The following is a 24,856-nucleotide window of genomic DNA, read 5'->3' on the forward strand; positions in this document are numbered from 1 at the left end:
GGAGACCCACTGGGCGAGCCGGGTGTAGGGGAGGAGCGGACAGCTCCTCCCGACCCATCCCCTCGCCCCGCCTCCACAGCCTGTCAACGGGCTGTGGCCGAGGGGGAGGAGTGACTAGGGAGTTTTGAGGAGCTCCTCCCAGTCCGGAGCTCGCGGAAAATTTGGGAAAAGCGGCGTTCCCGGCCTTCCTTCTCCCCCCCCTCCCTGCAGGCGAAGGTGGCTCCCGAGGTGGGAGGGCAGGTCAGGTGACCCGCCGGGCTCCCCAAGATGGCGGCGGCGACGGCAGCTCCTCGGCAGCGACGCGGCCGGCACGGTTGTGGCTCTCGCTGCTAAAGCGGACAGACGGCTCCCACGCAGGAGGAGAGGCCATCTCACGCGGTGCAGCGGCGGCGGAGGCGGCTGCGGCGGAGGCGGCACCAGCCTGAAGAGGCCCCCAGCGGGGCGGCGGTGGGGAGGGCGCTTAGGGCCTCCCGACGCCGCCTCTCCCCTACTGCCGGGGGCTGGAGCCTGGTTGGCCGGGGGATGTTCGTGCTGGGCCGAGGCACTCCCTCTCCTCCTTAGGGCGGTGGCAGCGGCGGCCACGGCGGCAGGCCAGGCTCCCTGGACATGGCGCTGAGGGAGCTGAAAGTTTGTCTACTGGGGGTAAGTGGTTCCTCGCCCTGGCGGGGCTGTGGGATGGGCGGGAGCCAAGCTTGCTTGGTCCTCCCCGCCGGCCCAGCCGGCCTCCGCTCGCTTGGGCCTCTTCTACCTTAAGGTGCTCGCAGGGAAGACTAAGCCCAGCCGGACGCCCCGCTGGAGTCCGGCCACCACTCCCCATTCTGGACAGTCAGATGCCACCTTGGAACACCTGGTTTCCTGCTGCTGTTCTCCCATTCTTCGACCTCCCTTTTCCTCCTATTCCCTCCCTCTCGCCTCATTTTCTCTGAACCACTCATGATCCCTCATCAGCCCCCCTTTGACTCCACCAACCCTTGATACATAACATCTTCCCAACTCACTTGGCCCTTTGACTCTCAACTCTTAACGTGCCATCTTCCACCACTCACCTGCCCTCTGATTGCAGGCCCTTATTATACCTGCCACCTTCTAGCATTCATCTGCCCCCTTGACTGCCAACTCTTACACACACCATTTTCCAGCATTCACCTACTCCTGTGATTGCCAACCTTAATTGCTCCATTCCTTTACATTTTCCCTTTCACCTCTTATCTTTTCCTTCCCACTTGTATTTTCTTTTTTTAAAACTTTTAGTAGGCATTTAAGTGTCTCCTCTGTACCAAGGCATTGTACTAAGTGCTTTACAAATACTGTCTCTAACAGTGGTAAGAAATAAAAGCCCATCAACCATTTCTCAATTTTTGAATTCCTGCTAAGAAAATGAATACCCTACTGGTATAATCACCTTGAGAAGGAATCTTATCACATATTTTCGTGCCCACTATTTTATTTACCTATAGTACACATTTTTTAGTTGTTCTTGAAAAAACATTTTTTAATAACTTTCCCAAACAATTTAATATAAACTAGGATTGGTGCATTAAATCTTAACAAAATGCAAGTGACAGGACTACCTGTTTACAAATTGTTCTTTGTTGTGATTTACTTTTCCTTTTAATTTCTTTGGCCTATTTTTAAAAAAATGAATTTGTGGCTGTAGAATGCATTTCTGAAACTACAAATTTAATGTGCAGGAAAAAATGTGAAGATACAGGGTTTAAAATGTGATTGCTATCTTATCAGGAAACCCAAAATTGGTACTGAACCTTCAATTTCCTGTCTCTTTTGGTCACATTTGCAATTTGAAGAATATTTTTCACAGCCTAACAGGAGAGATTTGGAGTCTGATGAGTTGTCCCTAAAATATTTTGTACATGTTCTATATCTAATTTTTTACTAAATAGGATGTAGTTGGGAAAAATCAAGACTTACCTATAATTGTTTCTGGAGCTCAATTTTTATTTATTTTTCACCCATAAAAAATTTCACTTCTTCAACAAATAGTTATTTCTTTAAAATTTTGTCATTTATAGGCTATGTAAAATCTACCTTTTAAAAATATCTTGAAATTTCCTAATTATTTCACTAAATTTTTGTGAACTTTGGTGTATACATTTAAACTTTCATCAAAAAAGATGGTTATCACTGTAAAAAGTAAATATTTACTCACAGAATTCTTAATTTTCAGGATACAGGTGTAGGTAAATCAAGTATTGTATGGCGGTTTGTAGAAGACAGTTTTGATCCAAACATCAATCCAACAATAGGGTAAGAAATAAATTAATTAATATCAATTTTAGAAGTATATTTAAATATTTTTGAATGAAAGTGTTGTAAAAATTCAGCTAGCAATTTTCATTTTGAATCAGTTAGAGAACTGTCCTTTTCTTTAATGAAACTCTCCTATAAATAAGAAATGAGTACTCATTAAGCACCTTTATTATGTGCCCAAACTATGCTGGGCATTCAACATATAAAGACAAAAATGAAGTGGTCCTAGTCCTCAAGAAGCTTACATTCGATTGGGAAATCCAACTTATATATGCAAAAAATATATAAAGTGAAATGGTGTAAGGGGAGGCCAGGAGAAAGGAAATCAAGAAAGGCTTCTTGTAAAGGTGGCATTTCAATGGGGTTGAGGGAAACAAGGAATCCTGCAAAGAACAAGTTTAAAAATGAGTGCATCCCATTTATGAGTACAACCAGTGCAAATTCATAGTCAGAAGATGAAGTGTCATCTGTAAAACCACAAAAAGACTCATTTGCCTAGTCCATAGAATGCAAAAATCAAAGGGTAGAAAAGAAAGTAATATGTAAGTCTGGAAAGAGAGATTGGCGTCAAGTTGCCAATATTTTCAAATGAGCTAAACAGGAATGATCCTAGAGATAATAGTAGGAGGGTGACAAGGTCAGACATATCTCCTAGAAAAATCACATTGACAGATTTGTGGAGGATGGAGTAGTGAGGTGAGAAAGTCCAATTAGCAGGTGTTTGCAGTATTCCAAAGTAAATGATAGGAACCTGAATTAGATTGGTAACTCAGAGTAGAGATGAGACAGATTTGAGGAAGATTATAGAAATGACACAAGCAACTGGCTAAATATATAGTATGAGAGAGAGTAAGGAGTTGAGGGTGATTCTGAAGTTTTGGACGTTGAAAGGATGGTGATGATCTTGAAAATAATAGAGAAATTTAGAAGAATTGTGGGCTTCTGCAGAAATATAATGAAGTCCCTTTGGGACATATTTGATTTTCCTATAGTAAAAAGAGATTAATTGCATATATAGCTCTGAGAGTCACCTTCATAAAAATGATAATGAAACCCATCAACACTGATGAAGTTACCAAATGAGAGAGAAGAGAACAGGGTCCAGAAAGCCTTTGGCTATGCCCACAGTTTGAAAATTATCATAGAAATGAATATCCTTTTGACTTTATGAAAATACTTTCTTACATGAAAGTTTCATATAAAACAAACTTGCTCCAGTAAATGGAAGAGTGGAAAGACTGTTGGATTTGGTGTGTTGCTGAGTTTCAATCTAGGCTTTCCCAGTCTTCAGTTATTTAACTTTGAACAAGTCATTTAACTTTTCTAAGGTTCAGTTTTTTCATTTATAAAACAAAGGGAGTGGGTTAGGTGACTTCTGAGCTCCTTTCCTGCTGCACATATGTATTCACAATGTGTGTATGTGCACATAAATAAATTTTTTTATTAACTATCCTTAAAGATTAGTAGTAATATTTACAATGATGAAAGAAAATGAAATGATTTATTCATAATATATTCATATTCTTTTTGGCAAGTGTTCTCCTAAAGGTAACTAGAAGGTATCTATCACTCTTGAAAAATACAACCTCACTCTCCAAACTTCTTCCATAATTCACACACTACTAATACCATTTGCTGGCTTATAGAGAAATCTTTGAAAAGTTTCATTTTCTAAAAACCCCTATTAAATTTCTTAGCATAAAATAATGACATCTATAGGAAGCTTTCTTTAAAATCTCAGCTTCAAGTGAGCTCTGGATCAGGCTACAAAATTTTACCACTAGATGAGAATTGTTCCTGAGAGCTGTGGGTAGGATGCTGAGGAGACAGGTTAATCGATGAACATTTATGAAAAAAAAGCAAAAGACTGCCTGCTCTCAAGGAGCTACTGTTCTAATTGGGAAAGACAATACATTAAAAAAAAAAAAAAAAAAAAAAAAAAAGCTGAAAAGTGAGGCCTTAGCCCCACACATGAAGAAGTCTACAGCCAGCTAGGAACTGATGAGATGTTTATCCTGGGCCCCCTCCTTAACTAGTGTATATGGGAAGAAAAGATTCCCAGATGTCTGCCTTCTAATCAAGAGGAAGGAAAAGAGGACCCAAGAGTCAGGAGGTTATATACTGTCTTATTCCTGTGTCAGACAGGGAGATTCTGAGTGTCTCATCTCTTGTTCTTTTTTGACCACCTCAGCTCCTAAGACTGAGGGAGGAAAAAAAGGTGTGTGTGTGTGTGTGTGTGTGTGTGTGTGTGTGTGTGTGTGTGTGTGTGCGTGTGCGCGCGTTCGAGCACATGCATGTGGTAGGAAGGAGAGGGTTGAATGATTGGCAACAGGAAAATTAACAAGGAAAAGATGGCAGCCATGAAGAGAAACTTGAGATAAGAATGGAGGGACAGTGTTGTGATAGAAAGAGCTGGATTCACAGTTTTAAAATATAGTGGCTGAAATTCTGTATTAGCCATTTTACTTTTATGACCTTACATAAATCACCTGTCCTCTTGAGGCCTTATTTTCTTCATTTGTAAAATAGGATGAGGAGGGAGTTAGACTGGATTTCTTAAAGTCCTTTCCAACTCAAAATCTAAGATTTTATGAATTATTTACAATATTAAATATTTCCTATAGAGAAAAGGGTTCTGTTATTTTTCTTCCATTATTGTGAACTCCTTGTAAAGCAATAGAGCTATTGTAATAAAATTCACAAATTAAGGTGTTTACTACATTTCTTTGCAGTTTTTCCCCCCTGTTGTTAAAGTAAGATAAATCCTTTGCTATATTTCTATTAATCAAAAGATGATCTAGATAGAGAATAAAATTTCATCATATACTGGAACCGCGACCCCCCCTCTCCTCCCCCCCCACACTAAACATTTACCTTGATAACTCTTTGTGACCTGTAGGTGACCTTGGATTTTGGTTTCTTATTGCTTTGGGTTTGGGGAGGGAGATTGCCTTTTGCATAGTAATTTTGTTTTTCAGTGAACCAGCATTTTTTTTTTTTCCTCTTCTCACCCCTATCCCCTTATAAAAATAAAAAACAAAAACTCTAGTAACATATAGGCTTATTCATCCAAAATAAATTCTCTGACCATGTTTAGAAATATGTTTTAATTCTATACTCTTAAATTTGTCGCTACTCTCTGTCAAGAGGTGGGTAGCATACATCATTATTCATTCCCTAGAATCATGATTTCGTTGATCAGAGTTCCCAAGTCTTTCAAAGTTGCCTTTACATTGTTGTTTTTGTTATTAAAAATTGTTTTGTTGGTTGTACTCATTTCACTGTAAATCACTTCTTAAAAGAACAAGTCTTAATTTTGTCTTGTTTTTTTTTTTTTAAATAATCCTTTTTATTACTTTTATGCTGTTTTGGCATTCATATACCCTAACTTTAACCATTCTTCAATTGAAGGTCATTTTAGTCTCTAGTTCTAGTTTTTTAACACTAAAAAAAAGAACTGCTAAAACTGTATTGTATATGTGACCATAGATTCTCAAAGATAATTCCAGTGGATTATAAATCAGCTTTGTCAGTCCCAAACTGAAAGGGCTTTGAGTACAAGTCATATCATAGATTGACTTCTGAGGAACAGCCTTACTAAGATCAAAAAGCTTTGCCCCCAATTAATGAGTGGGTGATGAATTTTTTTTAGCCATACTAGGAACCTTTAAAGACCATTTAAGTCAATGCCTCTTAATCTTTTTTGTGTTGTGAACCTCTTTGGCAATCTAGTGAAGCCTGTGGTCAACTCAAAGTATTTTTAAAAGCATAACTATTGGACAATAGAAAAAACTAATATTGAAGTACATTTATCACAGTATTTTTAACAACCCAGATTAGGAACCCCTTTCATCCACCCCCACCCCCAACTGAGTAGTAAGAATTCATGATGGGCAGCTAGGTGGCACAGTGAGTGGTTAGAGCACCAGCCACAAAGTCAGGAGAACCTGAGTTCAAATCTGGTCTCAGACACTTAACACTTATTAGCTGTGTGACCGTGGGCAAGTCACTTAATCCCAGTTGTCTCAGCAAAAAAAAAAGAGAAAGAGAAAGAGAGAGAGTGTTAATGAAATATTTACTCAATGAATCACAGATCCTTGAAGTATTAATATATTTCACATGAGAAATTTTAATTTCCAATTTTTAGTTTTAGTTTTTATTCAAAATATGTTGCTTCATAATTAAAGGAATAGAATTCAGCCCATTGGCTTTTGCTGAAATGAGTGCCTTTACTTAATCCTTAAAGAAAAAAAAACATGTATATACATGTCTTTAAATATATGATTCCATCAGTCTTCCTGTCATAAAGGATGGCCAGTTACTACCTGCAGAGGAATATTACAAGTGATTGAAAATTGAAGTAAATAGTTTTTATGATTCGGTAGTGACAGTTTACACTGAATCATTACTGAAATGACTCATAACCCATATAACAACCAAACATATTACCCAGGTTACAAATATTATCTTTTTAATGATAAGTGTAAAGTTTAGATTCTAGCTATAAGAAGTATTTTCTTTTTGAATACAGTTTCCAGCTCTCAATTTCTAGACAAAATGTAAATACTGAGTTAGTTTCTGTTAAGTGCACCAATCAATTATCCTTAGAATGAAATTTGTTCCTTTAAATCAAAAATGAAAGTGAAAAATTTGTAAGTAATACAATGAACATTTACTCTATTGAAGTACTTTTCTGAAGTCTGTTGTGTGGTTGTCACCCCTGGTCCTTCAAATTTGTTCCAGTGGAATAAAATTCCTCATGGTTCTACCAAATAAGAACTTTATGATCACTGTCTAATATCTGAGAACCAACAAAACTGTCTTTTAAAAAGGTTCATCGCTAAGTCTTAGCCAGCAAGTAATGAATTTTTTCACTGTGCAATTTAATAAATATGCCCATTAAAGTACAAAAGAGTTGCAATTTCCATCCATTTAAGGATAGAGTACTCTATTGAAGTAGATTCTTGAAGTTAATCTCATCAAATGAAGGTCTCTGTGCCATTTGCCATTTCCCAAAACCTTATGTTCTAGAGATTTGTTCTGAAAAAATGATGTTTACATAGCTATAATTATAGCAAGTTATAAACAAAAATTGCAGAAAATATGTGATTAAATATATTATGAAATTATCTTACTGTTATGACTATATACTTTGTAAAAGATCATATTACAGGATACCATGAAAAACATGTGAAAAGTGGTCCAGGTTTAGGAAATGGTATGACTGGACCACTATATCTTTAGATATGCAAAAGATCCTGTCAGAAGTGATTATTGAACCAATATTTACAATTGAGAGATCATGGGAAAAAAAAAAAAAGGGAAAATTCTACAAAATTGAAGAGGAAGAAAAAAGAAAGAAATCCTCAAATTATAGGATGGTTTAGCTTGATTTGGATTAATTTTAGAAAAAAATAATTACAGATATATTCCAAGGAAATCATTGATAAATAGAAAGTTTTCATATATCCAAAACATTTATAGTAGCACTTTTTTGGCAGTTAAAAAAAGAAAAAAATACACATTGATTGGAGAATAAATATATATATAAATTTGTTAATTTATATATAAAGCCACAGCAATGTAAATAAAAATAACTGCAAAAGAATCCAAAACAAAAAATAATAAAATTTACAAAGAACAATCATGCCTTCAAAAAGAGATAAGACAGTTCTCCCCAGCCCTTTGCAGAGGTAGCAAGTTCACATGTATGAAACACTGCATGTATGTTTGGACTTTTAAAAATATATTCTTAAGTTTTACTGATTTTTTTTTTCTTTTATGTAATGGCTCTCAAAGGGGAGAGACATAAAAGGAAACACAAGAGAAAACAGTAAAAACAAAAGATATCAAAAATCTTATTAAAAATAATTATTAATAAGTTGCTTTGTCAACATCCACATTGAGTAAATTATGGTTACAAACCTACATGACTTCATCAACAAGAGATCATGCAAGCTTAATCTCTTTATTTTGTTGACAGTTAAACTAGTAGAGCAAAAGAATGCTGTACATACACTTTATCTAGATTTTAGTAAATCCTTTGTTAAAGTAATCTTGTGCTGTTTTTCTAGAATTATGTGGAAAGATTGATTAGATGGTAATATAAACAGATGAATTCTGAACCGGGTAACTGATTATACTTATATGAGTAACCCTTTGGACAGCTAAGTGCTCAATGGATAGAGTACCTGCCCTGGATTCAGGAGGGCCTGAGTTGGAATCCAGCCTTAAACACTTGATACTTATTAGCCATATGACCTTGGACAAATCTCCCCAACTGCCTTGCCCCCCCCCCAAAAAAAAAAAAGAAAGAAAGAAAAAAAGAAAAAAATAATCATTGATGGGCCTTTGTCAATTTGGAGATCTTAACTGTAGTGTCCCAGATATCTTTGGTTAGGCACTGTTTAATGTTTGCTGGGTGTGAAGATAATAACATCGATATCATATTTAGCAGATTTGCAGGTGATTCAAATCTGGGAGGGATAACAGACACGCTTGATAGCAATCAGCTTCCAAATCTAGAAAAGAAGAAAAAATTGTATGGAATTTTACTGGAATAAGCACAGAGCCTTACATTTGTGTTCAGTAAATGTTGGGATGGGGTAGAATGAGGGATATAGCTAGACAGCAGCTCAGTGAAAAAAATTACAAATTGTGGTTGACTGCAAGTTCAACTTGAATTAATGCTATAATATAACAACTAAAACTAATGGTAATTGACTACATTAAGAGAATTATATCTGCTAGGAATAAAGATGTAATAATCCCACTATACTTTTCTCCAGTTGAACTATATGTGGCCAGCACATTTTATTTTATTATTATTTTTAAGAGCCTTTTATATTCATTTAAATCAACAAGCACATAGTATACAAAATTTTTTAAAAGACTATGAAATTAAATTCCTACTACACTTTTTTTTAGAAGTAAACAATTAAAATTTACATAATCGTAACAATTACCTTGAGTCTCTTCTAAATTTGTTTTTTTTCCTGTACCTTTTTGTTTGTTTTACTTATCAATGTCTTATTCTGCATCTCCATTCTCTGCCAAGAAGCCAGAAGAATGTTTCATTATAAGTATTTTGAGGTCACAACTGGTCCCTGAATCAATCAAAGCTCTGAAGTATTTTAGTGTTGTTTTGTTTTATATTATTGTGGTCATCCTCTAAATTGTCTTGATCTATCATTTCATCATGGCATGTCTTTCAAAGTTTTTTTGTTTTTTTTTTTAATTTTCCATATTTATCATGGAGGAGGAAAGGGAGAGACAGACTGATTTCATGTATACGTACATTTGTTATGTATCTCTTCTCCCTACTGAACAATTAAAAACAGTAAAAATAAAATCCTTATAACAAATATGCATAATACAGTAAAACAGATTTCCATATTGACTGTGTCTAAAATTGTATGTCTTGCATTTTTAATTCCATCATCTTTCTTAAGGATGTTGGGTAATATACTTCATTCTTATTTCTTATTGTTTCATAGTTTATCATTACATTGATCAAAATTTATTTCCTTTATAGTATCATTGTGAAATAAATTATTCTAATTACACCCATTTCACTTTATATCATTTCATAAGTCTTTCCAGTTTCCTCTGAACTTTACATTTTGTCATTTCTTATGGCATAATAATATATCTAAAATTTGTTCAGCCATTCCCCAAAAGGTAAGCACCCCCTAAGTTTCCAGTTTTTCAGAACTTCCATAAAAGCATTTTTATATGTATGGGTCCTTTTCTTCTTTGTTTGATCTCTAAGTTATAGGCCAAAAAGTGTTAATTCAGGGTCTCAGTTTAGTGACTTCCAAAATGAATTGCTTTCCAAAGGGACTGGATCAATTGACAATTCTATCTTCAATACATTAATGTGATAGTTTTCCTTCAGGTCCTCAAACATTTGTCTTTTTCCTATTTGTAATTTTGCCAATTTCAAGGATAGAAGGTAGAGTCTCACTGTTGATTTAATTTGTATTTCTCAAGTAATTTTTAATACATAGGAGCACTATAGCCTTTGACAATTTGGATCACTTCCTTTAAATACTGCCTGTTTATATGCTTTAACCATTTATCTTTTAGGAAATGGTTTAGTCTTATAAATTTGAATTAATTCTCTATCTTATATATTAGACCTTTATCAGAGAAGTTTGCTGCAAAAATTCTTTCCCAGTTAATTGTTTCTCTTCTAATTTTAGCTGAATTGGTTTTGTTTATACAAAAACTTTTTTAATTTTATATATTCAATGTCTCCCATTTTATCTTCTGTGATCCTTTTTCTTGGTTTAGTTATAAACTCTTCTATCTGTAGATCTGAAAAGTATTATCTTTCTTCTTCCTCTAATTTGTTCATGATGGAACTTAATGTTTTAACATTTATATCATGTTAGTAACACACTAATTCAGTTATCTATACTGAAATTTATTGTCATTCCCAGTTCATAGACAGACACCTGCTTTATTTCTAGTTCTTGACCATAATAAATAGTTACAAATATTTTTCGTGCGTATAAATCCTTTCTCTGATTTTTAACTCTTCAGGGATACATGTCTAATAGTGATATTGTTGGGTCATAGGGTATAGCAGTCTAATGACTTTTGGAATATAGTTCTAATGTATGTGTACCACATTTCAGGAAGGATTTTGATATAAGGTAGAAAGTTTTTATAGTAAGAAAGCCAAGTTGGTGAAGGACTTTTGAGTATATGGCAAAAGAACAATTCAAGGAACTGTAGTATACTTATCTTCAAGAAAAGAAGATTTAGATAGAATGTAATAATTTTAAGTATTTGAGAAGCCATTAATGATAAAGGATTAGATTTGTTCTTGGTTCTGGTGGACGAGGAAAATGGATGAAAGTTTCAGAGAGACAACCTAAAGTTTAATATATGGAAAAAAATCCTAACAAAACTATTCAAAAGTGGAGTGGGCAACTTTAGAAGGTATTGGTTCCCCTGATTAGACAACTTCAAAGATTGAATGACTTCAAGTATGTTATAGTAAATGTTGTGTTTGGAATCTAGATTAAACTGCATGACTTAGAAGGGACTCTATGTCCCTTCTAACTCGAAAATCTCTCATATTCTATCTTACTAATTTCCTCTTTAAAGTTTGAAGGATTTTCTTTTAAGCATTCAGACCAAAGAATGTGACCTGTTGAATGCCCAATTATATTTTAAACATAGTTATAATAATTATGATCATTTTATAATTGATATTGTTTGATTTTATTATTGTGATGTTATTAATTATTATTATGATAAATTGATTATTTAATTACATCTTCATAGAGCATCTTTTATGACCAAGACTGTCCAATATCAAAATGAGCTGCATAAATTCTTGATTTGGGATACAGCTGGACAAGAACGAGTAAGTGCGTGTGCACGCGCGCATGTGTGTGTGTGTGTGTGTGTGTAATTTTCTTCAAGATTTAAAACTAAAGATCAAACTATATTCTGAATGTTAATGACATTTTCATGTTGGTTTAAGTCTTTGACCTTTGCTAAAGATGGCTTTATTCTTATTTGGATACCCCAGTCTTTTTCCTACTCAGGGCTGTTAAATCCACTGATGAAGATGTGTTGATGGTTATTTCACATTTTAACTTTAAAGAAATTGCTGACCAACATAGATGACAGAATATCAATTGGAGCATCACAAGCTGGAATTCCATTCATCAGAAAGTCGTCACTTATTAAGCAGTTAGTATGTGCTAGGCACTTTGCTAAGCAATAGGGATGATAATACAAGTAGAATTGACATTCTTATGGAAAAAGATAATACATAAAAGGAAGCTTAGGGGGTGTGTATAGATATGTGGGAGGGATTGTAGGATGAAATTACCCAGCACAGGAGAATGATAGAGAAAGTCAAGAGGATAGCTTGAAAAGGAATGAAGACATGGAAGGATATAAGTAAAGTAGGGATGGAAAATAGACATATCATTTTGACAGTTTTTTAAAATATAATACTTTAGAGGGAACTTTATAGAAAATAAAACTTAAAATAATGTAATATTATGTATTGAACATAAATGATTAATAAAAACTAGCCAAAAAAGTTTGTGACTTAAGCATAAATGAAATTTTGGAAAAGGAACTTATTATCAGAATTTCCATTTTCCTTCAGAAGTGCATTTGATGCCTGTCAAGAGTTGGTTGGGTTTGTTTTATCGTATTTTGATCTTATGTTGAAACTGACAATGGATTATTGAACAAATGTTTATTCGTGACACTGAACTGTTACATGTTTTAATTTAAATAGATTTAATTTTGGAACACACCTAATTCCTATGAAACAGTATATTCTGAACTATTTCCTAGGAGTTAATATTTCATCAAAATTGTTTGCATTAAGAGATATAAAATAATTTGCTTTCAAAGTATTGTAATGATTTTTTTGTTTAGATTATGACAAAAAATGACCATTTGTCTAAGGGCAGATTGAATGTAGACCTAGTGAAACTTGACTGTCATAATTATGCTCATAATTCACAGTGCTAAAATAGCTTTCCATATTTTTTCCTCCATACAGTTTCGTGCCTTAGCACCAATGTACTACCGAGGCTCAGCAGCAGCTATAATCGTGTATGACATCACAAAAGAAGTAAGGATATAGGCATACTCAGCATAAAGTTATCTTGAGTGGTGATGTTTTGTAGAAATGCTATTTAACTTCACCTTAAAGTTATAGAATCCTGCTGAAATATTCTTAACTAATTTTCCATTTGTAACATTTACTCTATTGTTTCTGTAAAACTAACTGCCTTTGCAGTGTGGTTTTGCCTAATGTCATATTTTCGATAAATAAGAATGCTCGGTAAATAATGCCTGTATAAGGGGTTGTCTTTGAATTTTTGAATAATTTATATTTATTGCTGATGCTTCTGAATGCCTTCCTCCTTTTCAATAGGAAACATTTTCAACATTAAAGAATTGGGTGAAAGAACTTCGACAGCATGGGCCACCTAATATTGTTGTTGCTATTGCAGGAAATAAGTGTGACCTTATTGATGTACGGTAAGTTATTTGAATGAAAACTTAGTTGCAAAATAAATTGCATTTTATTAGCAAAGAATTCCCATTGGTCAATTTTTATTTTATTTTGTTCCATTTTTTTTAATACTTGCATAGCTAGAATCCTGAAATCCTTTTTTTAAAATAATTTTTTTCTCCAAATTATATGTAATAACAATTTTAGCATTCATGTTTTTTTAAGTTTTGAGTTCTGAATTGTCCTGCCCTTCCTGAAACAGTAAAGAGTCTGATATAGTTTATATGTGTGCAGTCATGTAAAACATTTCCACATTAGTCATTTTGTAGAAGAAAACTTAAACAAAAAAGAGTAGAAGGAAAGCAAAAAGAAAGGAAGGGAAAGAAGGAAGGAAGAGGAAAAGAAAGCTTATATGCATATTTCTGTCTGTATTAAGATGCCATCTTTTCTTTCTCTGGAAGCAGATAGCACTTTTTATTATGAATCCTAAAATCCTTTAAATAAAATTTTTGCAAAAATACTTCACAGAAATGAATAAACATAGTTCATTTAAAATCTGATTAAATAGTGTTGATGCTGATCTGGAGTTAGTAGACATCTCAAATTTTAATGCTCAAAAGGACCCTAATCTTCTCATTTTTACATATGAGGAAACAGAGACTCAGGAAGAATAATGTACTTACCCACAATCAGATATGTATTTAGTGACAGTTATTTTTCCAAAAGATTTGCATTAATAAAGGAAATGGACACTAATCTCCCTTTTTAAAGAAAATAGATATCTACAAACTATTTCTCATAGTTTCATATATAGTTAGAAGTCATCTAGTCACAAAATCTGAAAGACTTTTTGGTGTTTTCTAGTCCAACCCATATCTAATCAGAGACTGCTCCATAGTATCTCCTTCAAGTAGACCTTCAGTCTTTTCTTGAAGATCTTTGGGAGAATTAGAATCTCTATTTTCTTATAGCAGGCCAGTCCATTTCAAAATAATTTATTGTTAGAAATTATGTCCAACCTAATGTTGCCTCTTACAACTCCACATTTCTTACTATAACTTAAGGTCAATCAGGGCAAGTCTAATCCCTATTTCACATAATAGTTGAAAATGGCTACCATTTCTCCCATAAGATTGTTCTCGTCATCAGACTAAATATGCCCAGTTTAAGGGGTTTTAGGGGGGGTTTTAGTCTTATCATTTTTTAGAGAAGAATTTGAGGTCCCAAAAAGATTGTCATTCATACAACTTTTTAATTAGCTCCTGTGATTCTTATTTGGGAAACAAATTACTATTTCCTGGTGTTTAGTTGTTAAATAAATTACTAATATTACAAAAATAAATTTGTAAAATCGATATGGTTCAAGAGGACCAAATCACCACCCTCATTCATCAGTCTTCATAATGCATTCTTTAATCATAAATCTTGTTAATTACTGGGTGAAGAGAACTTTTATAATATTCAATAAAATTTGCTTCATTTATAATTATTTTTCAGGGAAGTAATGGAAAGAGATGCTAAAGACTATGCTGATTCCATCCATGCAATTTTTGTAGAGACCAGCGCTAAAAATGCGATAAACATAAATGAACTCTTTATAGAAATTAGTAAGTCTTCTTGTACTCAATGTGTATAATACATGCAAATAAGTGTATCTGTCTTTTTAGTTTGAAATTGTTGCTTTGATAAGAGAATTCTGTTTTCTTCTATTCACAAATCTAAAAGTATAAGTTTAACTTCTTTGTTTTTCATTATTATAATTACTAGTGAGTTTCTTAAAGATTCCAAAGCTCTAGATCAGTGGTATCAAATTCAAATATAAATAGTTCTATGCAGGCTACACTATTGAGTAACAAAACCACAAATTAACATTATCTCTGTGTGTGCATGCGTGTGTGTGTGTGTGTGTGTGTGTGTGTGTGTGTGTGTGTGTATTTTAATATCCCCCAATTTCATTGTAATGTGTTTCTGGAATTACTTGGGAGTGTGGCTCACAGTCCACCTGTATTGTATTAAACACCTCTGACTAAGGAGGAGGAATATATGAATGAGAAAAAAGAGGGAGGGGGGAGGGGAGACACTTAGTGTCATATGAGGTGTCATCTGTCCATCTTTATCACTGCTAACATAATTCAGTTAATTATCCAAGATCGTTGAAAGTGCATAACCAAAGTTATAAACTTACAAGATGAATAATTTAAAAATAATTCACCACCACCAACAAGAACAATAATGTTTATGTTAGATAACAAAGATTTGGTATGTTCAAAAGACATTGGAAAAAAAGGATTTTGTATTTCCTAGAATATATCTCCTAAATATCATAAGCTTCATGACCTTCAAGTCTCACATAGATACCAAGGAGAAAAGCCCTTACCCATTAATTTGGGAAAATAGTATAGAATTCGCTTAAATTTTCAGAATTTAAGAAACTTTCTTTTCAATCAAGACTTGTTAAGTAATATATTTTTAATATATTGTCAGGGGTGAATGATAGATTGCTGATTTTCCTGAACTTTTTTTTTTAATTTGGCCATAATAAGAATTAAGGGCAAATAAATAAAATATGAAAAATGAGGTAAAAAAAAGTATTGATAAATATGAAAAATTAGGAATCAAAACAAAAAGCATTGATAAAGTTAAAAAAGAAAAAAAGTTAAATATCTAACTTCAGAAAAGGTATTTTAAGTGTTACAGTAAGCTGAAATATATAATGTTGTTTAGTCACTAATGAATAACACTTGTGCTTTGTGAAGGGGAGGCATAAATTGCTTTATATCCATTATTACATTTCATCCTTAGAGCAGCCCTATAGTGTAGATTGTGCAGATAATTTCCCCATTTTACAGTTAAGAAAAAATAGAGGTTAAATAACACAAGACTATCCAGGTAGGATGAAGAAGAGCTTTGAAATTGAACTTAGGTTTTCTGATTCTAAGTAACACAACAATCTTGACATTGGTATTTGATAGTTATTACTTTAAAATGTATTCTTTGAAAATACCCAATTTGAGTTTTCCTTAAATATGAATAGTTTAAAGTTATTTCCTTTTGGTCTTCTCTTGTCTAAAATTAACATTTTTCATAAAGTTAATTTTATATTTTAAGAACTAGCAAAAGAGAAAGCTCTTAGACTATATTTTTGTAAATGGTTATTAGTTACTTACATAAGGGTGAAGTTAATATTTTAAAAGTTCTGATTCCTGTCTTTACTGTTTTTGGTGTAGGTCGAAGAATTCCATCAACAGATACTAATCCCTCATGTAGTGGTAAAGGCTTCAAATTAAGAAGACAGCCTTCAGAGCCAAAACGAAGCTGTTGTTGACTGATATTCAGCAGTTCAGACTTTATTATAAAGTAGGTGGTCCTGAAAGTTAATGGGGGTGTTTTGAGTATATGTGTTTTGAATTTTCCCCTGACTGATCATCGTACACAGAGAGCCTACAGAAATCGACCAATTTGTTTCTAGTATCGTTGACTTCCTGAAGACAACAGTTGTGAAATTTCAGTCTGTTTACTTCCATTATGTAAAGAATTTCTTGTATTCAAAGAGAATACATATTTGAAATTTTGACCTTATTGAAGAGGAATTGTAATTGTATGGATAGTAGTATTAAAATGTTTAATAGTTTTGTAATCAAGATTTTATGTCATGTTTTGTAAAGGGAAAACGAGCACTTTTGTGGTTCTTGGAAAAGAATAGGCCTTGTAGAAATTGTAATTTTGAGACTTGGATTACTTCCCATTATCATTGCTATAGTAAGCTGTACCATTTTACATTTGAGTGCATATTCATAGTGAAAGGAGGATAATTGTTACTTTGTACTCAAAATAAGTTATTTATAAAACCGATGGAAAAGGATCTCATCCCCTGCCATCCCTAAAGCACTTTTCATTGAAGGTATTAGCCATGGATGAATACATGGAATGAATTAAAAACATGAAATCCTTTTTTTTTTTTTTTATAATGTATAATTTATGTTTAAGCAGATGCATCATTAGCACCTTTTAAAGTAAGCTCTCATCAAGATGGTGGTAGTAGAAAACATAGCTGGAACACAGCAAACTGAAAATATTTTGAACTGACTGGCAATAAAAAAAAAAAAAAAGCAGTAGTGTAAATGCTGTCAATGTTTTTATTTAACCCAAATATTTTGGGGGGAAATAATTATTTTTTGTTGAGCACATGTAAAGTTTTATACTATATTTATGAGACCCATACTTAAAACATTATAAACTCTGTAAATAAATAGAAAATTCAAAGGTTTTCATTCAGTATCCCATTTAATCTTACATTGAGGCCTATGTATACTCATCCATTCAAGTTTTCCTTGAGGAAACAAGTGTACTTTTTGTGATGTTGTTTTGAGAAGAATAAATAGCACTTGAATTGAAAATATTATAAGTTTATTTGTTGGCCCCATCACATTGGGGGTAAGCATATTAGGTTATATACTACTTTGACAGCATCAAACCTTGCTAACCCTGCTCAGAACAAAAGAAAGGGATCCCTAATCCTGTCATTTACCTCATATGTGTAACAAGTAATATTCTTTAGCCTCGGGGCAAACTTAAAGCCAGTTTTGTTTTGTTTCGGGATTTTTTTGTTTGTTTTAAGAATCTTTAATTTTAGTAGTTCCTCTTAGCCTTTAATATCTTTTTTATTTTTGCCTACTCATGCTAGTGGTAATCTTCTCTACCACTTAGGGACATAATGAGTTTTTCATATAACCTTAGAATAAAGCATTTAACTATGCTATCTGGAAAAATTTGTTCTTGATCTAATTTGTCATTCTACCTTTAGTCTTTTAACTAAAGGAAAATGTCAAAGATAAGGAACGAAGTAGCTAGGATTAGAAACTAAATTGCAAAATCAGAATTACCAATATAAGCATTGGACAATAAATATTTTTAATAATTGCTTTCTGTACACACATGGTATATATGGATTCTAATAGAAAATTATCTAGAACATTACAAGCATTTTAAGCTTTTTGACTTTGGGATATATAATATCAGAATGAAGCAGTACAGTGAAAGTTCTGACAACATTTTTTATTAATTTAGCTTCCTAATGTTTCCTTATCATTATTTAACAAACTTGGAAGGAAAATATACAAGCTCTTCTCTTAAATTTCAGGAGAAATTGGAATTTTCTGTTATTCTGCTATGTACTTTAGCTACTTTCTCTATATTATTTCTATTGCTTTTGTGTGCCCTTACAAAATAGTAAAATACAAAAATTGTGCTTTGAAATTGGTGGATTACTGAATAGACAATGAATGCCTTTGTGACACTTTTTTAAATTTATTAAAAGATGATAGTTTTACATTCCTGCCGTCAAATAAATATAGAGGATGTTAAAGCACTTCATTGTTTATAATATTGTAGTATTTAATGTCATATCTTAACACAGGTAAATCCCTTCTGCTATTAGCAAACCATTTCTATTTTTACTTTCTGCTACTTCTATACCATATATAAAAATATTCCTATGTCTTATCAGGATGAATGGTTTCAAGTTTATGCATCTATAACTTTTCCATGTGCATTTCAGGGACCTCTTCCTCTCTTTACTCTTTTCCCTGTCCATTTATATAAGAAACTGGCAAAATATTGCATATGATGCTCCAATTGTAGGAGATAGAATGGAACCTAAAATGTTCTGTAACTGCTATCCATTGGGGAAAAAATTATGATATCTGTTTTTGTAATGCCTTTCTAACATGCAAAGAGGATATCGAAATTTGTAGGCAGTATTTTATTTTACACATTTTTAAATGGTTACAAATTAAACTACAAATGATTGAGACTGTTTTGCATAGTTTTATACTATGTTGTTACACTATATTTAAAGGAAACATAGTGAGAGGAGCTTAATCTCAAAGTCATGATGACCTGGGTTTAATACCTGTCTCTTAAATACATCCATACTGCCTCTTAGATCTTGGGAGAATTCCTTAGTCTCTCAGTGCCCTGGGCAGCTCTCTGAAATGCTAAATTGCAAAGAAAATGGCATTCTGCATTGGGACAGGGAGGGAGTTTCTCATTCAGAATGTCCTACTTATAATGAAATCATAAGATTGGGTATAAAAAAAAAAAAGAAATAGCATCATACAATTGCATATCAGCCTGCCATAGAATTCCTTATAACTCCCATGTAAAGATAGGGAATTGAAAAGCTTTTGAAGATTTTTTAAAAATTATTTGCTTTAAATGTATGTTTGTTCCTTTTTAAAAAGTTGAATTGTATCCTACCTGACTGCCTATTGCTAAATACAGCTAGTCTCTAGAATCTACACATGTTTTCTGATTTACAAATAACAGTTTGTTTGGTGATTATTACAACTAGTCATTGTTTTTAGAAATAATTTTTAATTTGGGGGTATGGAAATAGAAGGCTGTGTTGTGGAAACATTAGGACTTATTCCACAGCCTAAATTTCTAATCTCCCCAGGGGAATTTTGCTATTTAATTACATTGTATAAGAAAATGCCAGTTACACATTCAAATTTTAACATTCAGAGTTTTGTTTTGTTTTTTGTAAACACGTAATTCTTGAGTAAGTTGAAATTCCAACTTTATGTATTCATAATTTTTTGAAAATATGAATAGATATATATGCAGACACTTTGCTACCTACATATTATCTATCTCTTATTCTACCCATTTATGAAGAAACAAAAATTTTTTTGTGTTGGATATTAATGGTTTGTTATTTGGCATAATATTTTTTGCTTTACTCATATAAAGGAAAAGAAAACTACTTTCATATTTCGTAATCTTAAGTCTTACTCTAATTTTCAAACCTCTTCAAGAAGAGACCTAAATCTAGGCATTCTAAGTGAAACTGTAAAATTTTGAATCATGGAAACCATTTACAGAATTATTTAAATGTTTTTGCTTTAAACATATTGTTAAACCAATAAGTCCTAGTATCGTAGTGTGGAGTGTAAAAAGGCAGTGCTTTATTCTTTTTAAAGCAATTGTAGTTCTGGTTGTGATTAATTAATTGCTGTCTGAGTCCTAAAAGATAGAAATGTGGTATCTGCTCGTTAATTATGTGCTTGTTTTACGTTATGAGGCTGCATTAAAACAGATATTGAAGAATTTTTTTTGCCTCTTGCTCCCAGTACACTAAGAACTTGATACATACATTCTTAAAATAGCAATTGGTGATATATAATAACTTGTACATGTAAATAACTTTTATAGTTTTAATATAAGTAGTATTAGAATCCTGTTTCTCCCAGAGGAAAAGCTATTGGAAAAAATTCATACTCAGCAAATTTAAATAGTTCTATGAATATACATACCACTATGTTCTATACATTTCAACATTTTTGGGGGGAAAGGTCTTAGCATCAAAATCCCAATTATTTTTAGGTACTGTATTGCCCTGGAATTTCACCATTTAAGTGTTAGTAAAATGTTTGATTTTTTAAAAAAAACTAAAAATTATATTCCCATCACATCCATGCTTAAGTAGTCATTGAATCTTAGCCTAAGTTTTGTTTATTTAAATATACATATATGATATATATATATATATATATATACACACACACAAATATAAATCAGTAGTTGAATTCATTAAGCATTTATTAAGCACTTCCTCTATGCCAAACACTGTGCTAAGCTCTAGGGATGTTATAAAATTAAGTTTTTTTGGGTGACAAAATGAGAAACTAATGTGAAAAATGTAAAAACCTTTGAAATTATCTAAATTTTGCTATAGGAGTCTTAACACCATGTCTTCTGTTCCCATTTCACTTACAAATAGAGCTCTACCTCAACACTCAACATTAAAATGGGAGAAACAAAATGCACTTTTCTTGTTCAGAACAGCATAATTCCAGATTTTTTAAAAATCTAGAATTTTATGTTCATCAGAAAATAAAATGGGTCAAGATGATTTTAGGTAATTTATTTAAAACTCCTTTCCAAGGGATTATCAAATATTTTTATTTTTAATATTTTAAACTATTTTGTAGCTTGAAAATGAGTGTTTCCATAGAAAGATCAGAAAAGTTAAAAAAAGAAAAGTCAAAAAAACTTTCTTTAAAAAAAAAAATCCAAACCCTGACTTAGCAGAAACTTATTTTAATTTCTAAAAATAAAATTTTGAAGATTTGAACCTCTTCTTTAGAATAAATAGCAATGGAATAATGTGAACTATTCATATGATAATTTCATATTTCATAATAATGTTTCATGTGATAATAAAAGTAAATATTTGAGGGACCTGAGTTTTTCAACATTATATCCAGAGAAATGCTAAATAAGACTTTTGTGTGCAAGTTCTCCTAACGAGAAATAAACATCCAAATTTTTTACATTCTTGAGAATTTTTTTTTGCCCACTTCTCTTAGGAGAAGACAGTTCTCAAAATCTAGCAAAACTTCAGATAGCATAGATTGGCCTATTATTTTGGAGCATTAGAAATATGCCTATGCTTATTCTCTGTTTAAATTGCAATTAATAATCGTAAAGGTATGTTGCCACTAAACCAAAGTACCTAAAAGTGAAATAAAGCCTTAATCTTTATGATCTATCTCCATCCATGCCCCTCATATTTTATTTATCACTATGATAATTCAAAATCAAATATTCAAATGAAATCACAAACTTTAAAAAAATTAGTTAAGTTCATTTTCTAATAACATTCGTGCCCGATACATCATCAAAATGTTTGTTTCTAAAATGAAACGAAATACTTGAGATTCTTTCTGTAACTAAGAATTCACGTCTGACTTGCCTCTATTTCACAGATATTTAGGATCCTATAAATGCCTTCCAAAATGCCATTCTTAATTCTTAAAAAATTTTGAAAAATGAATTTAAATATTATTCCTCATTTGACAGAAATACTCATTGTTTTCTTATATTATCACAAGATTTGATTTGTATACTTGAGTAATTTATGAAGGAAATTATATGAAGAAAAAGAAGAGATAATCAGAAGTATCAGGTTTTAGGGTGAGGATTTTACTTTACAAATATTATAGTTTTAATGGAAACAACTGTGTTCCCAACAAATCTTAACCATATAAATTTATAAAGGCTCAAAACATCTTGGTCTTCCCAAAGAAGGATCTCAAAAATTCTAAAAATCCAGTCTGTTCTTTAAATGTAGCACAATAAATCTATCTTTGATCCTTTCATTTAATTTGCAAAACTTTGGGGTTAAAGTGAATACTTCTCAAAACTACCTAGGTTTAATTTCATGTTTTGAAAACTTGTTAATTCTATCTATATCTGATTTATGAGTTTTATGTCCCTTACAGTTTTGATATTCTATGGCCCTGTGATCATAGGGCCAAATTATATATACATATATTTTTTTTAATATTCTAAATTTATAGTTAAAACTGGGTATATTACACATATATATTTTCCCATTTGCTGATGAAAAGGACAGGTCCAACTGTTATTCTTAGTGGTGAATTTTTAACTTCAATCCTTTTTTTAGTATGTGTGATTATATAATCTGCTAATCTTCAATTTCCACATGTGCAACTTAGCCAGAATAACAAGTAAATTGTCCAGAAAAAACAATTCTCATAACTAATTGTTGATGTTCAATAAGAGAAAACAACTGCTTGGCAGAATTTTCATTTCCAAACAGTCATGGCATTGTGTAGACAGAGCTTTATTGTCCTATAATATAAAACCTTTTATTCTGACCTAAGTCTAGTCATGATCTTTACTTTTGGGGAACCTCACAAGGTTGTTTAGCATTCCTCTGTACTAAAAAGAATTTTACCTCTTGCCTTCTGTGTAAAAAATATTTCTTGCCTTATTTTATTAACATTCTCATGCTTACATGAAAGTTCCTCTAAAGGTCAGTTGTACCTTCACACGTTATTGTCCTGACATTCCACACTGTGCTGCCTTATGTGATAAGTGGTAAGCTTTTCAACATCTCCTTCCAACTGAAGATTAAAGAAGCAACTATCATTGTCAGAAAATGTGATGGCTAATTTAAGTAAATTCACTTTTCATAGAAGTGTAAAAACCAAATTATGGCACACCATCTATTCTATTTTCTAAAGTAGTTCACTTTAAGTGAGAGTAATTTCAAATATCAAAAATTAGCTTAATTCTTAGCAGAGTGTTTAAGTATGCTATATCCCCCTAAAAATTAGTCTTAAAATTAGATCCATAAATGTTGATCAAAAGTTAGCCCTTTGTACCAGCAAACCAATTTTTTTCTCTTATGAATGTTATGCCTTTCCAAAGTCTGATGCAAGGGTTAAAATATTTGTGCCTTTTTATAATAGCATAATGAAAAAAGAAGTAAGCTGTTTATAGTTGCTTTGTAGCGCTATAAACTGCACAGATCTACAGCTATTGCTTCACTGCATGACATATAGCTCGATTACTAGTGATGAAATATTTTAGTGATGGTTGCCAAGCTTATATGAATGATTTGAGACTTTATTTTTACAGTCTTAATCTTAGGCTGGACCTAAGAGTCTATGTATAAACATTAGTATGATGTCTATGTTGTTTATAGAAACTGACCAAGAAACCAGAATTTTGATTGCTATAAGATTTTTCTGTTTATACTCATATTGTAGGTAGTTTGCAAATAAAGGTTGGTTTGGTATATCTTAAACTTCATTGTTTCAGCTGAGTCATTCTACAAACTTTTATGATAATGAATGACATGCTAAATCACTCCAGGTTTATGTTGTATTGTGAATGGATATAAACATTTTACTAATAAAATATCGTGTTTACAAACGAAGACTTGCCTTCTAGAATGTGTTTTCTTTGTTGTATGATCTAAGAAGCATTTATTTCTTTCAAATTTTGATTTTGCAAATAGATGTCTAAGACATACCAAGAAAGAATGAGGAAACTAGAACTACAGAATTGATAGCTGTAATATGGGCAAGCTGCAAGAATGAACCAGCATTTGTTACTTTCTCCGTCATCAAACTTTTGTATCATCCTAGTTTTCCTTATCCCTTATGATGCCAAGAAAGAGACCAAAACTACAAAGGCCAAAATAGCCATTTAGAAATTGTGATCATGAGATTGTGGGATATGGATTCCCTTTTCTTTTAAGGATAAAGCTGATTTGGTTAAACAGTCATGAAATTGAGAAGTTCCAGACACATTTCACTTTATAGTTAGAAGTTTATCAGATGCTAGTGTTGAATATTATATATTCATATTATAAAAAGTGACATTTTCATTTTCTCTTAGCTTTTTGGAGTCAGGATCCTTTTCTTTATTATTACAGAAAGTTTGACAACTATGACCTACATGCTTAGACAAGATAGGCAGTACCTAGAATATATATCTCAGATTTCAAATAATTTTCAAATTTATTGATAACTTTCATTTGAAATTAAGCACCAGACTTCTAGAAGGTAGTGATTGAGATAACTAAAATTTAAGGCTTAAATTTAAAGTTTGCAGGAATTTTAAGTCTAATCAATGCTAACCAGCTTAAAATGTGCTGCTCTATTGAAAAGGTCAATATTATTTGGGAAACCAAGCATCAATTTTTTTTTTAGATCTTTCATTATCTGAAGTATTAAATTCTTTCCAAGGACAACAAAAGAAAATATA

The 24,856-nt window shown here is 32.5% G+C and overlaps 2 protein-coding genes across 2 annotated transcripts in view; one reads left to right on the top strand and one right to left on the bottom strand.

The window, feature by feature from the left end:
* LOC127546568 (serine/threonine-protein phosphatase 4 regulatory subunit 1-like) overlaps nt 1-370 on the bottom strand; it is a 68,181-nt gene extending 67,811 nt beyond the window's left edge. The window contains exon 1 of the mRNA XM_051973604.1: nt 255-370. Coding sequence (XP_051829564.1) covers nt 255-370 — 116 coding nt within the window. The remainder of the gene's footprint in view (nt 1-254) is intronic.
* On the top strand, nt 79-24,023 carry RAB22A (RAB22A, member RAS oncogene family). Its single transcript, XM_051976649.1, has 7 exons — nt 79-642; nt 2,186-2,265; nt 11,566-11,647; nt 12,812-12,883; nt 13,190-13,296; nt 14,768-14,877; nt 16,498-24,023. Exons 1-7 carry the CDS (start codon nt 607-609, stop codon nt 16,593-16,595), a joined length of 585 nt encoding a protein of 194 aa, XP_051832609.1. The 5' UTR covers nt 79-606; the 3' UTR covers nt 16,596-24,023.
* Nucleotides 24,024-24,856: the final 833 nt, after the last annotated feature.

Source organism: Antechinus flavipes, chromosome 2 (assembly GCF_016432865.1).
Source record: "Antechinus flavipes isolate AdamAnt ecotype Samford, QLD, Australia chromosome 2, AdamAnt_v2, whole genome shotgun sequence".
Lineage (NCBI taxonomy): Eukaryota > Metazoa > Chordata > Mammalia > Dasyuromorphia > Dasyuridae > Antechinus > Antechinus flavipes.